This window comes from Neolamprologus brichardi, chromosome 5 (assembly GCF_056152115.1).
Source record: "Neolamprologus brichardi isolate AB-2024 chromosome 5, ASM5615211v1, whole genome shotgun sequence".
NCBI classification, from domain to species: domain Eukaryota; kingdom Metazoa; phylum Chordata; class Actinopteri; order Cichliformes; family Cichlidae; genus Neolamprologus; species Neolamprologus brichardi.
The window spans coordinates 2,722,281-2,740,481 of record NC_142108.1 but is presented as its reverse complement, the minus strand read 5'-3'; the positions used below and the strand labels follow the sequence as shown (position 1 = coordinate 2,740,481).

Here is an 18,201-nt window from a genome sequence, read left to right as displayed (position 1 = left end):
TATGAAGCAGTGGAGCACACAGTAATTTAACCCCAGGCTCAAGGTCAGTTAAGAGCGCATGAGCCATCAAACGAATACACAGAAGACACTGACAGACATGTTCACGTGCTGAACTCTACTCCCTCTGTTTCTCACACACGTTGAACATAAAGCAGAGAAAAGCATGTATGACATGGCATGAACTACATAGAAAATAAGTGTGTGTGATAACAAGACCAAACTCGTGGAATGCACATATACAGTACAACAAACAACAAACCTTTCCACCACATGTGCTGCTGGTGTGCAGCTGGAGACGTTCTTGCAGGAGCAGTCATGATACTCAATCCTGAACAGAAATCTGTGGGAGACTTCAAAAAATGGTGGTTACCTCTGCCCCTCGAGAGCTAATTAGCAGCTGAAGCATATTAGCTGTCCCACTGACATCGGTGCATGGCAGAGATTTAGATGTGTGGTAGACTCTCTTATTCATTACCAAAGTAAAGATTTACATAAGGGTACTTTATTTTTTTGTCTTAGTATCTATGATGTAATGTGAGCCTTTGATCACACAGTGAGTTATTAATACAGCTTTAATCTTGTGAAACTTTGAGCATTAAAGTGATTTATTTCTAAAGGAAAAGGTTTTTTGTAGATCCTTGTGTGGATCAGATCACAGCTTGTGCTGTCGGAAACAAGAAACGGCCATGCCAGGTTTCACTGGACAAACACAGCAGTCAGATGATGCAGCAGTCTGAGTGATAGCAGGCTTATGGCCTGCTCTGACGCTACGCCAGAGCTGCTTTTTACCAGCCTCTCAGGGTCATTCATTCACTCACTTTCAACAAACTGAATGGCGAGATAAAAATATATGTTTGCCCAAGGCTCTATATCTGAATGAGTGCACATGTGAACTGTGGTTTGAGTCACAGTGGTATACAGTCATGCCTGTTCTGTTAAATGCAGATGGACTGTTGAACGTGTCATATTTCCTGAGGTCTGTGCTTACTGACCATGAAGCCCATCTAAACAACCCATCAGCTGGCCCCATTCTAAACAAGCGCACACAAGGGGAGTTGTGTATGCCACGCTTCACTGGGCCATGGGTGTATGGCTTTTTGCTGAATCAAACACAACGTCCACTGAACTACTCCAGTAGATCTGATTCTAACCCAAAAGTGCAATATTTTGTTAGCACTCAGCAGCTGAGCCAAGTTACTTGATGCATTTATAAGTATGTAACTAACAGGGCTACTGTCGGCTTTTGCGATTATCTAAACCACGATAGTGAAAGGCAGATTGTTATTTCCATCCACAGTACTTTATATTTAGCTAAGCCTGCACTGGACCTCCCCGTCCTTTCATGTGCATACATGGAAAGCCAGAAGCAAGGAGAGCAGCAGCAAGACCCCCCAGCACAGAAAAGGACAGGCATCAGTGGGGGGAGGGGGGGGGGGGGGGGGGGGGTTTGGCATACATTTTGTTTCCCCCAACTATTTAGTTTATCAGTTAGAAGAGTAACCATTTTGGCGGTACTGTTGACATTACTTTAACCCTTTAAAGCCGGTTGGAGCGGCACGCTCAGTTTTGCGTAACTATTTTTAAATCCCTGTAGAACCGGAACCGCGTAAGCTAGCGCAATAATTTTTTTTGCATATGAAACCGGAGGAGTTGTACTTACATCTTATGCCATCAGCTTGTCCTAAGTCATGGTTTCCTTCCACATAAAGCTTTGCAAATATTGCATAAAAAGCGCTTGCAGGAACAAAAACATAATATTCCAGAAACAGGCTTTGCCGATCCGATCAGCTGTTCGTAACACTTCCCACATTGAAACAAATATCAGCACGAACGATCGCATGTCCGCCATTTCCTGCCCAAAACCGGAAGTGATGTCATTTTCGCGGAAAATGTAGTTTTTTTTACTTGTAGGCCTTAAAAGCCTATACTGGTGTTTTTATAAGTCATGTTTGACTTCATGCTTTTCTGAATAGTTGCTGGGATGCTTAGAACTCGAATTGCACTGCTTAAAATAGTTTATTTTGATGCACATGCTGTTTTCTTTGCAAATTTGCATCATAGGATTGTTTTTCGTTTTTCCTGCAGTATATAAAAATTGGTGTATCTTAAAAATAAAACTATGAAGACACTCAAAATAAATTTCCTGTTGTTGTAAACTATTTTTTGCAACTTTTTTGTATTTAAAGTTTTGAGGGATAAACCTCTTAAATTTCTCCAAGTAGAAATATATGTAAAAAAAACAAAACAAAAAACGATTTTCAATTTTTTTGTAGTTTATTGCACTTTTTTGCAATTTATGTAATTACTATGGACTTAATGCATACATATTATTAAAATATGGGCTATAACAGTTGTATTGATGTATAGCAACTTGAAATGCTCCCAAAAATGGCACTACAGCATGTACAAATATAAAGTAAGCTCTGGCGGCCTTGGTTCTATGTTAGGTCTTAAAGGGTTAACCTGTTTTGGAATGTTGCAACTCTTCCAGTCTCCTCTAACTGTAGCGGATTAATCAGAGGTCGGCTGGGACATATTCCCAGGTCACTCTGTGCATGTAAGTCATCATACTGCTTATTTTGCAATCACAATATAAAATTCTCTGTATCCATGGCCAAATCATCATAATAATTTACTCTGATGTTATCCTAATACCTAGAGATATTTTGAAGAATAAACAATATTCCATCCTGTTAATAAAATAACATTAATGTACTAATGCCCAATTCATTTTTAATTGCCAAATAAATACTGGTGTAGAGAGTAGAGCCATATGTGTCCAAGCGCTTTCTGATTGGCTGTTATTCGCATAATATGTTTGTTAACAACATGATATCAAAATGTCATTTTCAAAGCTGTGGTTTGCCTGGATGTAGAAGGCCAGGCAAAATAATTAAACTAGATTTTTTTAAACAGACACTGAGTCATAGTAAGCTCAAACTGCCCAATGATTTTAATCTGAAGCTCAATAAGCAAAAGGATAAAAAAAACACAAACACACATTAGCTAAAAACTGATCATTAGTGATTGTTTAGATTGACTTGGTTCCAGACTCACAGGTTTCACAGCTGCATCTCTTCTTTATTCTCTACTTTGCTTTTCTTTCTTTCCTTTTTCCTGATTGATGTGTCTAACATTGGCTCCATGTGTCCATTTACGTGTGTAATTAGCCATTAGAGAGCATGCAGTCTGTGGCTGAGACTCTGGCACATAAACTGTTTGCTGATCAAGTGGAATCGCAGTAAAGTGGCTCAGTGCTAACAGAAATGTATTTTAATATAACTCAAATCCATAAAAACATCTAAAAATGCAAAAACACAACATTATTTATGCATAAAAAGAAATTCTGAATTTTCAGAGCTGAAAACTAATTGATAATAACACTAAGACAACACACATGAATATGTATAGCAGGCCAAAATTACCCTCGGGACACCAGGAAATATCCAGTGTCCCCTGGAATAATGACCAGTCTGCCTCTGACAGTTACAATCATTTAGTATTTTAATTTCTTTTACATACGTATCATTCTGTTAACCAGCTCAAATCTAAATTATTCACAGTAAAAACAGCATGTTTTAAAGAAAAGCTGGTGGTGCAGCAGGTGCAGTGGCTCTATAAGCTCTATGGGTTAGGGCTTTGTCTACGTTCACAAATAAGCAGACTATAATCAGTGGGGGTGCAACAATCCACAAAATTCACGGTTCGGTTCGATACTTTGGTGTCACGGTTTGATATTTTTTCGATACAAAAAAATGTTCATGCCTTTTTAATTTGTCATTTATTAAAATTCTAAATATATATTTTAACTCAAAAGTACAGTTTTTAAATTTAATGTTGCTGAAACAACATAATAATAAAAAAATTAATCTATCTGATCGAGAAATCACTCATCTTTGGAAAAGAGAGTTTATTACAGAGAAATGTCTCTTTCCAAAATAAAAGCTATACTATACACTTCTTCTGGGCTATATTCTCAGCAGCATATTAAACATATCAGGTCCCCATAAGGAGAATCATGTGCTAACGGCTGTCTAAATGACTCGGGTAAAGTTTGTAGCATTAAAAATTTTGTATTGTTCGATACATATGCGTACTGAACCGAAAGCACTGTATTGAACGGTTCAATATCAATACGAGTATCGTTGCACCCCTAATAATCAGCTAGACTTCCTCATGGAAGAACATGATGTTCATACAGGTTTCCATCCATTCCCTTCTGCTTATCCTTTTATACCTTCATTTTTTCTTGATTCTGTTCTCTTACCTATCATCCAATGTTTTAGTCAAGATCATGTTTTTAATGTTGTGCTATAGAATATTATCATCGTATGTATTTACAGTGACAATGTTTATTTTTTAAACTACCAGATCTCTGGCAGTTTATTCAGGGTGAAGATTTGGATTTTGTTGTGCTGAACGAGCACAACTCGGGTGTGCCAGATGTTTCATTAAAAAATACAATAAAAAATAGAATCTAATTGTAGCCTAACCTAAACTGGTCCACAGACAGGCTTGTTAGTGTTAAGAGGATAAAAATAAAGTCACTGGCATGTTTCTGTCTGCAGTGGAACCGAGGGTGCAATGCTGATTTACAACATTTCTAATAGAACAAATTAAGGTTACGTGAGTGACGTGTGTGAAAGAAGCCCTCATCCAGATGCATGAGAGGTGGGAGGGTTGATGGAGGAAGACAAAGAGAGATCAAAGAGGAGAGTGGGTGCTGTAGCAACGTGAAGTGTCCAGGCAGGATCACAGTGAGGGGGAAACTGAGATATGCTGGCACCTTGCTTTGAGCAGATGCACTTATGAGATCAAGCGTGTGTGTGTGTGTGTGTGTGTGGTCAGACAGTATCACACAACTACAACCACAAAGACCAGCTTCCTCCCTTTGATGGAGTAACTCTGAGTGTGATGCCAGATTCGGCTGATTGGATGCAACCATCCAGGACCTAAATCTGCACTCTTCTCCAAACAGAGGGCTCTGTTGTCTGGAAGATAAATACAACACACCGCTGGTCTCACAGAAAAACACACAAACACTGTCCACTGCAATCAGGAACTTTCTCCGTCACGACCTATGCAATTATGTTGTTCAAGAGGGCAAATGAGGGAGCAGAGAGAATAAAGGGAGGCTTTCAATCAGATGTTTTTCAAAGTCCTGTGTGGAAAATGAAACTTTTGATTTTCTTTCGGAGAGCAAAAGGGCAACATCAACTGATATTATCTTTGTGTGGACACTGCAAACAGAAAACATGTGGCTGATTGGCACTCTGTGTGAATAGAGTTGGAGGGGAACTACAGATGAACAGATCTGTGGTTAAAATCTGAGGTTTCAGAGACGATTTCCACTTTGCTCTCTGTCTAAACTTTGGAAATTAAGTCATTTCACATATGCATAATACTGTACATGGGCTTTCATTTGGGGTTTTAATACTCTGGGCAGTGTTGTGGTTAGCACTTGAGTCTGCAGGGTTCTGGATTCACACTTCTTGGTCATCTGGGGCCTTTCTGTGTGGGGTTTGCATGTTTTCCCTGTATTTTTGTGGTTTTTGTGAGTGTCAGTGTGTGGTTTTCTGTCTCTCTGACCTGCACACGCCATGTGTGCATTAGCTTGGGGTGCCCAGCATAAGCGCTGTGTCAAACCAAGTAGTGTTAAGTGGATTTTAAAGTCCTCCAACACTAATGCATACTTGCTAACCTCACTCCGTGAAGGAGCAGCACCTGGTTTGTTTCTTCTTTGGAGGAAACAATCACTTCCAAAACTTAGTTTTTATTATTTCAGTGGAAAAGGAATGTTTTTAATGGAAACTTTGTACATGACTTTCTACATCTGTACATTTAACCCTCAATATTGAATTTTTCCCTCTATAGCAAACCAAAAATGTTTTTTATTTTGAATGAAGTAATGCCAAAACAGATGTCAGAGACTTAGTTTGAAGGGTTAGAAGCTTCTGAAACTAAGCTTGTTTAGTGTGTTGCTGAAATGCAACTCTAACCCCAGTTCTAAGTAGTTCACTGGGTGATCTGGTGGATTTGAACCCTTTGAGTCTAAGTCATAATCCTGCCCCTGTGATGGACTGGCAAACTATCCAGGCTGTACCTTGCCCTATGGCCCAGGTGTCAAACTCGAGTCCTCGAGGGCCGGTGTCCTGAAACTTTTCCGTGTGTCCCTGCTGCAACACACCTGAATACAGTCATTAGCAAGACTCTATAGAACCGGACTGCATGCTGAGGTGATAATGCAGCCACTTGATTCATGTAACAGCAGCTCATGAGTGAATGAACATGTTGCAATGAAAGTACTTTTAGAACTACATTTTCCCAACACTTAAATTTACTTAGATTTACTTGAGTAGGGTTAGAGTCCCCACCTCAGCATGCAATCAAGTTCTATAGAGTCTTGCTAATGACCTACTAATTTTATTCAGGTGTGTTGCAGCAGGGACACATTTAAACATTTCAGGACACCGTTCCTCGAGGACTGGAGTTTGACACTTGTGCTGTATGGCATCTGGTTGTCTCGACATACTGAAATAATAAAGACTGGTATGTAAAAACAATATTTACTTAGGGTTTCAGGCCCAGTGTCGGGGGCAGAGTTAGGGGTTAGGAGGTTTATCTAAAAATAAAAACTGGAAACTATTTTGGCTGTAGCTCAGGTGGCAGAGCAGGTCAGCCACTAATCTGAAGGTCGGTGGTTCGATCCCAGGCTGTCTCCTGGCTGCATGCCAAATATCCTTGGGCAAGATACTAACCCCATGTTTGCCTACTGGTGCTGGTCAGAGGGCCCGGTGGCGCCAGTGTCCGGCAGCCTCGCTTCTGTCAGTGCGCCCCAGGGCAGCTGTGGCTACAATGTAGCTGCCATCACCAATGTGTGGATGACTGAATGTAGTGTGAAGCGCTTTGGGGTCCTTAGGGACTAGAAAAGCGCTATACAAATGCAGGCCATTTACCATTTTCTTCAATGATGCTGATAAAGATTAAAACAAAAAAACATCTCCTCAATCTCCTTAGAAAGAACAGCTCAGCCAGTAGGCCAGTGCTGATGTAACACGAGGAAGTGTTTGTATTGCTGTTTTGTTTTGTTTTTTTGCTTTGTTTTAGATCAATTTCCTTGACTTCAGTTTTAAACCACAGACTGAGCTACAATGTTCCTTTGTGTATCTCAGCTCCTGGATAAAGTGCATCGGAGGTACTCCTTGTCTGTGCAGCAGACTTCCCTACCCTGCTGGTACACTGGGGAATTTAGCCTTCACACAGGCAGCCCCACAAATCCTCATGGGGAGAAACATTTGCCACAACTACAAACAAAGGAACACTTCAGTCAGCCTGCTGGTATTGATTTCTGTCTTCTCAGTAAGCCTCTTTCCGCCTCCATTCTCAAGTCGTTAATCTGCTTTCTATCTGATGGCTTTTACTATTCCAGCTTCCCAAATTTAGAACTATTGTGCATTCCAACAATTCACAATAAATGCCTCAGTCGTCAGGGTTCATTGTTTATTCTAGTCTCTGGGCTTATGGGATTATTATTATTTAAATAACTGGAGCAAAGATATTTACTGGTAGTGAGAACAACTGCAATTTTACTGATACATTTAACTTAATCTAATGCATATATAAAATGTGAAATGTCAGCTGCTCATTTGACTTGATGCTATCAGGTCTTTAAAAAAAGGTGATCTTTAGTTCTTGAAGCTCTGCTATGACAGTGCTGTTGTGATTTCTGCCTCCAAGAGTGAGATTCCCTCCACAACGAGGCTTCACGTGAGCTGAATTTGATTTCTAAAGGCTTCCCCTTTTAGAAAATTAGAAATCTTCTCTTTCTCTGCACTGATCTGGGGATTATTTGCTTCCACCATCTTCTTGTGAGCAGCTTCCTCTCCTCTCATTCACTGTTCAATTTATGGCTGCCACCTACACGTCTTTGGTTCTGAGAATGCATTCATTATCTTCTCCCAACCTCCTGGTCTGTATTCATTTTTCACACCTTTAAATTATTTTTATAACAGATTAAAGCACCAAACTAGTTATGCACTGTCATCTGTAGAGCTGAAAAAATAACTAAATACATAAACATATACACAGTATGTGGTAACTGTTCCCTGGTTGTTGAAATGACAATAAGCTGAACACCAGCTCACTGGCAGGCTGAGGATACTGTCTCATAACTATTGCTGTCTGGCCAAAGCCATCAAAGGAATCTTAAATAATCAAACCAAAACAGTTAAAGCAAACTTTAATAAGTCAGTTTTTGATTTTCTCCAGTCCTGTTCCTGTTACTAAAATGAGAATCAGACCTCAGCCAATGCACTTATAAATCTGCTTATATTTCCTGTTTAAAAGAAGAAAAAACTGTTGGCTTCTATATCGCAGTGTCAGACTTTTAAATCACCAAATATCCGTCACATTCTTAATAGGCCTGTGTCCTTTGGCTTATGATGAGTACGCTACAAAAATATTATGCATGTATCAAAATTTGTTACATGACAGTTACATTGATACTTTCAGCATGAATTAAACTTCTTCCACTTAACTTTAAGTTTTAAGAGATTATGGATATCTGCCACATACACAAAACCTAATATTAGATTAATGTTAGCCTCATATCAAACTTTTCCATCCATCCATTCGCTTCCACTTCTCCTTTTCAGGGTCGCGGGGGGCGCTGGAGCCTATCCCAGCTGTCATAGGGCGAGAGGCGGGGTACACCCTGGACAGGTCGCCAGTCTGTTGCAGGGCCAACACACAGGGACAGACAACCATTCGTACTCACATTCACTCGCACATTCACACCTAGTGACAATTTGGATTTTCCAATTAACCTATCCCCACAAGCTGCATGTCTTTGGACGGTGGGAGGAAGCCGGAGTACCCGGAGGGAACCCACACAAACACGGGGAGAACATGCAAACTCCACACAGAAAGACCCCGGCCTGATGGTGGAATTGAACTCAGGACCTTCTTGCTGTGCGGCAACAGTGCTAACCACCGTGCTGCCTCAAACCTTTCCATTTAATAATATTTAATCAGCTACAAAAACCTATCAAGATTATGAACGAGTGTGTGCACACCTGTTTCTAATGATGTTTCTCTGAGTCATCACAAGGCTAACATTATTCATGCTAATCTCATTAGTCTGCAGTCCCACTGTTATCAAAAGTATCAGTTGCAATAGTGACTAAGCAGCGTGTGTTGTCTTACCTTGAAGCTGGATTTTAAAGGTTATTCACCACCTTCAGTGTTTCCCCTGTATTGACCAGTTTGGAAGGGGGAGGTGGTTTGTAGTGGCAACATCACCGAGTCCAGCAATGACACTCTTCCCTCAGAGCCCATTTAGAACTCAGGTGCACAGACTTTGTCATGCTGACTGCTCCGGTGCCTGCCTGCTTTAGAATTCCTTGGAATGTTGTGGAAAATTCTGGAAATGACCATTGTCGTACTACTGCCTTTACCTTTACTGGGAAAGGATCAAGAAACTAGCTGAAATTAAAATTAAAAATGTTGTTTTTAGCTCTGTGTGCATATTTGTGAATAATTCATCTAACTTCACTTACAGGAAATGTGTGTATGAATCATTTCTGTGAGTGAAAATTTCAAAATATTAATTCCTTCCCCAGATCTCCACATACAAGTCTAGATTTTTCTCCTCAAGGTTTTGTGGCCAGCTTTGTGTTAACATGTTGGGAATGCTAAGAGTGATTTGCAGCAGTGAGCTGTTGTGTAGGATCGGGCACAGTCTGTACTTTACCATCATGTTCTTCTCCTTTTCAGAAAAGACCTCCTTTCTGAAAGCTGCAGAAGTTTTAACTGAAAGTGTTCTCATGTTACAGGGATCTGAATGCAGTTTTTACACTGCATTCACTGAAAGACACTGTATGGGCTTTAATTTAAACCTAAAATGTTACCCACCTTAACCAGAGACTAAATAAAAATATTCAACCTTATCAAAGAGTGAAATCTGCTGTCATTAATAGCAAAATGCTGAACATAAGATATCATGGCTCAAAATATCAGATTTTCTAGGGGTTTTTTTTGAAGAATAAAACAAGATAACATAAAATAAATCTTCCTAGACAATAGAGTGCTGCTGGAGTGTGTCATGACTTTTAGATTGCTGCTATTTTCTGTGTGCGTCTTTGTTGTTTTTGCTTTCAGTCTTTGTTTCTCTGCCACCTTGCGTCTTTCCTGCTCCTTTGTTCTGTCTCTTCCTGTGTCTCCAGCCTTGGTGTTTTCACTGTATATGACAAATAGACTAGTATTTACAAAGCACTTTTCTAGCTGTAATGACCATGAGCCACATTTATAAAACATTCATTTCAAATACTTTTCTGTTTTGCCCACACTCTCTCACACTGTAAATTAAAAGCTCAGTATCTTGCAGACTGAACCATCCAACCTCCAGTTTGCAGATGCACAGTTCTGCCTCTACAAACACATCCACGTGCTTTTTCCAGTCTTTTTGCTTTTCCTGGAATTGGATATGTTTGCGGTCCTGCGTCAGACCTTTGTTCATTATACCTCCCTCCTGATCTACATCTAATGTCAGGGTAAAGGGAGATGAGTAGTTTGATTAGGTTTCTCAATCATGCTTTTATCTATTAAAAAACTTTAGTGATTGTTAAGGAGGGAAAATTCTGGGTAACAGATTCATATCAGGAGTTTGACATTTTCTGCAGTTACAAAAGATCTTTGTGAAACCAGGGTCACTAATCATGAATACCTTAAATGTTCGCTTCCTGGAAAAGTAATCAATTTCCCACTGATTACATGTGAATTGTGCTGCTTGGCACCAAAATAACTCCTGATATTCATCCTGCATTTTTGGTGCAGATGTTTAGTGAGGTGAAGGTGCAGCTGCTGTATTTCCCAGAGAGAGAAATAAAATATTTGATCATTTTATGATGAAGAAAGATGTCATGTAGGAATGCAGGAATCATTTTTGAATGTAAGGACTGCTCCATGACATTTGATAAACTGGACATTTAAAGCCTACATGTGATGTCCTTTGTTAGAGTTTAACAGAGCCAGATGATTTGGTGCTGATATGTTTTTTCTTTTTTCTTTTTAAAATATCTTCCAAAACAAATTGTAAAAAAACAAGAAGTATATGAAAATATTAGGCAGTTTCATGTTAATCAAATCAAGCTGAATTTAAGCTGTTGTCGATCTGCAGAACTCATTGAGCTTTATACTGTGTTTATATTGTCTAAAGGTTGAAAATCAACCATCACAGATGCAACAACATCTGTGTATATCTTGTTAAATTCTCTTGGCTAAATCCATAAAGAGCAGTGAATCTCAGATAAGAGAGCACAACTTCTCATCCCAGTCTATACACATAAATCTTAACCTATTTTTAATGGACCTGACGGGACTCAACTGGACTTAACTTTTTCTGTTAAGGTGAGGAGGTAAAGACAACCATTTACAATGTAAGAAACAGCAAATACAGCTGGATGTTTTAATTCCCTGTTTCCTGCTTTTCTTCTGCTAAATAGATGTTCAAATTGAGCACATTCAGAAGAATTTGAATTTAACTTGAAATAAAGTTTGTACTCCGCTGTACAAAGTGATTTATTTTGTTATATATTAATATGATGTGTTGTACAGTTTCCTTTGCAAAAATGATCTGATAGAAATGCCCTCCAACAACGTGCTTTTTACAACCTGCACTTTTTCAATGCAAGTTAATCTTCTACTTCAACTTTTTCCAGAGTTTGTCTCTTTAAGTCAAAATGTTTGTACGTTGCCACTGCAAAAGTCACCAGATGCAGATGAAGTGGTGATGACTCCATCTCAAAACCTTCAAATGAAGGATTTTGAGTGCAGCAGGCTTTTACTTTTGTTCTGCACCTTTTCCCTGGATGTGTTGTTGGGCCCGGGCATGATGTCTATACACTAACGCTACTCGGTAAATAAAAGTGATTACAGGATTGTATTGTAGAGCAATACAATACTGTGCACTGAGAAATGATGCTAAAAACATGTACAGCAGACTATATTGTGCCAGGGATGGATCCTGACCACATCATTGTGCTGAGGTCTAAACCATGATGAGTGCCAACCCTAACCCTAAACAATATTTTTGCGAAGTTTTTGGGAATATTTTTCTTTTCTTTTAGATAGTGAGATCGTTTACTATGTTCCTTAATTACCAGAGACTTGGGGAGCAATTGAATAAAAGCAAAAAGGGACATATTCTGATTCACTAAGGGGGACGGGGCTGTCAAAGATGATGACATAAACCTCGTGGCTAAGACTCGGTAGTGAGAACAGGTTGCAGTACATTAAAATCCATATATTCAAATATTTGGTAGTGGGCTGGAAGATTGCACCTGCTGGCAGAGTTCTTAAAAATAGAGAATACTGTCTCCTAACCCTCTTAAGACGTCTGCATCACCAACAACCTCAATCCTGGCTCCAAACCCTAACCTTGAACCTTTTCTAGGAAAATGTAAATAGTTTTTAAAATGTTTCAGTTATATATTATGATAACACAGGGTTAGCGTAATCACAGATGACAACTTCCCTTACATTATATATGCCTTACAGGGATATATAATGGACAAGCACAGTATTTTATTTGGTGCATTCATACATTTTTTCACATTTTCCTGACGGGGCTAGGCCGCCGTCTGACCTGCACTGTGTACAGACGCACGCTCTCTTAGTACCTACGAAGGTTTCTCTGAGACAGCGATACTCTTATGAGCGAAGGCTCAGAGTGCTGGTGGTATTTGAACCCACCACACACATCTTAGTTTTTTGCAGTAATGAGCAAAAACACATATACATATATGCTATATGTGGAAATCTTAGATAGTAAAGAAATGGTGGCGACCCTACGATACCAGTCTGTGCGACACACAGACCACAGGAAAGGAGGAGGATCAAAAAAACAAGACCAACAAAGTAAAAACTAACTGCTAGGGCAGGATTTGGCTGTGTAACCTACTGAGAGAGGGAGTATATTGATCAGCTGCTTTCCCGCTGCTTTCTGCCTCATTATCAGATGACTTTATTTGGTCAAGCTGCACATGAAGATCAGAGCTGTACAACATGCCCTGCAGCCTGTGCCATGTAGACGGTGTACCAAGGAGGATTAACACTTAGTTACTTGTATTGATGCTGTCCTCTTCTTTTTTTTTCTTCTTTTTTTTTTACATCAATCATTCTCTTTACCAGGATGGAGGTATGTGTTTACTGCCGCTTTTTAGTTAGCAAGGTCATGCAAAAGCCCCCTGACACAAAGAGAACAAAGGAAAAATCTCTCCCAGTGCGCTCATTGTATAGTTTGCATTCAAAATGATGGACTACCGAGTGTAGTGTGCATGGCTTTATTACACCTTGAACGTTTTTGTGAAATCTCTCTCTGCTTGTCTTCTCCTAGAGTCAACTACTCAGCATCATGAACAAGATGAAGAACTTTAAGAGACGTTTCTCTTTGTCGGTTCCTCGGACTGAGACGATTGAAGAAAACGAGTTCACTGAGCAGATCAACCAGCTCAACATACGGCACACTCAGGGTAAGAACACCTTTCCCCCTCAAATCACCAGCATTGTCTGAGATTACTAGAATTATCTGTTCAATTTTGAAATTTCACAGATTATGAAAACCATTGCTGTTGCCAGGCAAACAGCAAATAACAGCAAATAACTCTTCAAAACTCACTATGATGGTCGATTTGTCGTATCATCCACTGGTAACCCACATAGTGTCGTATGATGTGGAATTGAGCACCCAAAGGACGAGTTGTGGGACAGAGTTCATAAAGAAAAAGACAAACATTTATTCACGTGTACCAGAGAAGTCCAAGTGGCAACTGATAAGCAAAGTCCGTAAGTCCAAACCAAGAGAGGAAGGACTGATAATCAGAGAACTGAGGGGAGACCGAGGGTATAAATATACAGTAGGCCATCAGGGAGACAAAACACAGATGCAAATAACCAATAATTAAGAAAAAGACAAGGGAAGTAAACTTAAATATACAAACATAATTCAATTTAGTTGCTTCACTAAACAACTTTCTATGCATTGTTTTGATTTAACAGCCAATTCAAAGATGTCCACTCTCGTCAACAACCTTTGGCACCAAAGCAACAAATAAAATCCACACGTTAGCAACTAGGTGCTGAATGCAGTGGAGCATTTAGCATCTGCAGCTAGAGAGAAGACCAGAGCAGAGTTGTTGGCATTGATCACTTTACTGTTAGAACAGGCAGCTGGTGGAACATTTAGGAGCTTGAAAAGCCAGATGTTTCTGCCGTTCTAGATTTAAAGAAAAAATAGTGCATATCTGACTTAAGGTTGTAAGGTGAGCACGAGCTTTAAATGGAAGACGTTGTTCTTTAACTGTTGACTGTGTGATTTCTCAGAGTATTCAGAGGCCGAACGAGCCATTTTAAAAACAATAAAGCACTGGGTAATTAAAAGCATTCAAATCCATTCACATTCCCAACCCATGAGCTCTTCTACCTCTTTGCATCTTTGGTCTCCATGTGAGCATTAATGGCTTGTGTCTAATAATAGAGCACAAACTGCAACACCGCTCTGGGTTTTAATACAAAAGCCTTCCTTCCTTCCGTGTCTGTAGCAGACCCTCACAGATTAACTGGGGGGTTTCCGGCTATGACTGGTACCACCACCAAGTCGGAGCCAGAGGATCAGCAGGCTTCAAACGGGAATAAGGGTTATAGTGGGATAAATTGGGGTAGATAATACCAGGGAGCTGAATGCACTCACAAGTAGATCCTTGGGTGCCTGTGCTTGATTATGTAAACCACGTCTGATACTGAGAGATGAAATAACACTGCAGAGTCTATAAAATGCATCTGATTTAAACTTTCATCACAATTTCCAACCATTTGTTCCCGGGTTCAATTCAATTCTATCTTTCATAAGATACGTTAGCCGTTCGTGTGTACTACCACATAAGTAATCAAAATGAGGCATCTAAAGTGCTTGCCTCCTATGAAAATATTACATTTGAATGAGGATGTTATTCAGCTGTCTAACGGAGTAGCAGCTGGCTATGTAGTCTTACCCCCCCCAGAGTCCATCAGTCTGCGTTACTGTCTGCTACTGAAGGTCAGGAGAGAGGTAAGCAGACAAACCCAGCAACCTCCTGATATTTACAGTGCACTCGTAGCTCTTACTGATCATTTCTCTTTTTTGTTTTGCTCTGTTCCATCTGGATTGTATCGTGTCCCATAGTGTAGACTTGAATAAAAAACATCTCGGATATAAGCATCACATGGAAAAATCATGTGATGCCTTAACATTTTATTGTTGCTGTATGCCAACGTCAAAATTTGTGTGGTGATGGAAAAAGTTTGGTCGGCATCAGCAAACACGGTTTTTGTTTTTTTTTAATTCAACCCAGAATTGTTTCTCGTGCAGCAAAATAAGTAGACTACCATACTACGTCAAAGGTTTGGACACACCTTCACATTTTTCTTCTGTTTCTTCTTTATTTTCATTACTATTTACATTGTAGATTCTCACTGAAGTGAAACTATGAATGAAAAGATACAGAATTATGTAGTAAACAAAGTGTGAAATAACTACCGTATTTCCCGGACTACAAAGCGCACCTGAATATTAGCCGCACAAGCTAAAATCAGGGGAAAATCCTGTTTTGTACATACATTAGCCGCACCTGACTAAAAGCCGCAGGTGTTTCAATGTTGACTTATCATATGTAAGAGAATATGCACAAAGGGAATTGTCAGGAAAGAGATGGCTGTTTGGAGACACACCCCTTTTATTAATATTTTGAAAAACAAGTTATGGCTACATATTTGCATAACTTTTTAGGTATATGTACAAGTAGCGGTAATTACAAGTACGAAACATGTACTGTGCTTCATAAATGAGTAACAAATGTAGTACATAACAATAACCTACAGCACATCAGAAAAATAGATTCGGCCTACCTTTTAGGCTCAGGTGCAGTGACACGGCTTTAACAAGAAGAAAAGTCAGTCATTCACCACCATCTTTCTCTTCTTCCTGCGCACTAAAACCACCAAAGTCCTCTTCTCCAGTGTCGGATACGAACAGGCTCAGGATGGCTTCGTCATCCACTCTCCGCTTCTTTCCTTTGTTGTCACTTTCAAAACCAAACAAATCCTCGTTGTCAGTGTCAGAGTCGAACACCCTCTGAAGGGCCTTGGCGGTGTCCTCCTCTCCATCATGCAGCAGTCCAGCCCTTCAAAATCCGTTGGTGATCATGGATGTTTCCACACTTTTCCACGCTGTCAGATTCCACCGGTGGAGTTGAGCATAACTTGCTTTTCGCAAGTTTATCGCCGCTCATCATCCACGCCTCCCGCTGAACGCGTAGCGCTACTTTGAAGTTCGTTTTTTGCGCTACTTCGTACGGCACTACGTTGCCTGGCAGACGGACATGACCAACATACCACTCTTGAACCCCGATCCTTCCGCCAGGCAACGTAGTGCCGGAGAACAGCGGAACAAACAAAACAAATCCTCTTAAGATATGACAAAAATCATGGACAATCCTTAGAAAAGCCGCACCTGACTAAAAGCCGCAGGGTTCAAAGCTTGTGCAAAAAGTAGCGGCTTATAGCCCGACAATTACGGTAGTTTTAGATTCTTTAAAACAGCCACCCTTAGCTTTGATTCTTGCTTTGGACACTCTTAGCATTCTCTCGATGAACTTCATGAGGTCGTCACCTGAAATTGTTTTCAAACAGTTTTGAAGGAGTTCCCAGAGATGCTGAGCACTTTTTGGTCCTTTAGCCTTCACTCTGCGCTCCATCTCATCCCAAACCATCTCCACTGGAGGTCAGCCTCCATATGTCAGGTGACTGTGGAGGACAGGCCATCTGGTGCAGCACTCCATCGCTCTCCTTCTTAGTCTTCCATTCAGTGTGCCTTCAGTTTTGAATAAATCCCCAACAGTGTCACCAGCAAAGCACCCCACAACATCACACCTCCTCCACCATGCTTCACGGTGGGATCCATGCATGTGGAGACCATCCATTCACCTTTTCTGCGTCGCACAAAGACACAGTGGGTTGAAACAAAGATCTCAAATTTGGACTCATCAGACCAAAGCACAGATTTCCACTGGTCTAATGTCCACTCCTTGTGTTTCTTGGCCCAAACAAATCTCTTCTGCTTGTTGCTTTTCCTTAGTAGTGGTTTCTTAGCAGCTATTTGACCATAAAGGCCTGATTCACAGTCTCACAGTTGATGTAGAGATGTGTCTTCTACTGGAACTCGGTGTGGCATTTTTCTGGGCTCTAACCTGAGCTGCTGTTAACTTGTGTTAACTTTTTGAGGCTGGTGACTCGGATGAATGTATCCTCAGCAGCAGAGCTGACTCTTGGTCTTCCTTTCCTGGGTGGTCCTCATGTGAGCCCGTTTCCTCGTAGCACTTGGGGACGCATTCAAAGTTTTAGAAAATTTCCAGACTGACCTGGCAGTAATGACAGACTGTCATTTCTCTTTGCTTAGCTGATTGGTTCTTACCATAATATAAATTGTAACAGTTGACAATGCACACCTGTGAAGGGAGAACCATCTCAGGTGACGACATCATGAAGCTCATCGAGAGAAGGCCAACGGTTTGGAGCACTGTCAACAAAGCAAAGGGTGGCTACTTTCAGGAATCTAAAATATAAGACATATTTAGAGTTATTGCTCATTTTTTTTCTTTGCCACATAATTCCATATATCTTGCTTCATATATTTGATGACTGTATCTATAAAGAAAACCCATTAAATGAAAAGGTGTGTCCAAACTTTTGACCGGCAGTGTATAAGTGGTCAAATAAGTCATGCAAACATTAGCTGGCAATGTTAAAATACAATCAATTACATGACTAACTGAATGATTTTACAGACGTGTGGCAACAGGACTGAAAACACCTGATGAAAAATTACTTATACATATAGACCTATACTACAGCGCTGTAATAGTGAAGTACAATAGTGCAGGACAGTGTAGTATATGTTGCATAATATGTTGTTTTGGTAAATTGTCTCTATCATTGTAGTAATACGATGGTACTTTGTCATAAAGATGTAAATAGAGGCTCAACTTATAAGATCCCACTATCCATACTATAATAGTTTTAATGTAGTGTATCCTGTCAAATCATTGGTTTCTATTACATGTTTTTTAAAAAACATTGCAGCATCAAACAGAGACGAGTCACAGAGTACAA

General features: G+C 40.0%; 1 protein-coding gene across 3 annotated transcripts in view; it reads left to right on the top strand.

The window, feature by feature from the left end:
- cdk18 (cyclin dependent kinase 18) overlaps positions 1-18,201 on the top strand; it is a 62,962-nt gene that overhangs the window by 13,634 nt on the left and 31,127 nt on the right. For 2 of the 3 annotated variants that reach the window (XM_087840494.1, XM_087840493.1), the window contains exon 3: positions 13,394-13,529. In XM_087840494.1, coding sequence (XP_087696620.1) covers positions 13,412-13,529 — 118 coding nt within the window. In that variant the 5' untranslated portion in view covers positions 13,394-13,411. Of the gene's footprint in view, positions 1-13,001; positions 13,196-13,393; positions 13,530-18,201 lie in introns of those variants that run through there. The other variant, XM_087840492.1, reaches the window with a different exon arrangement.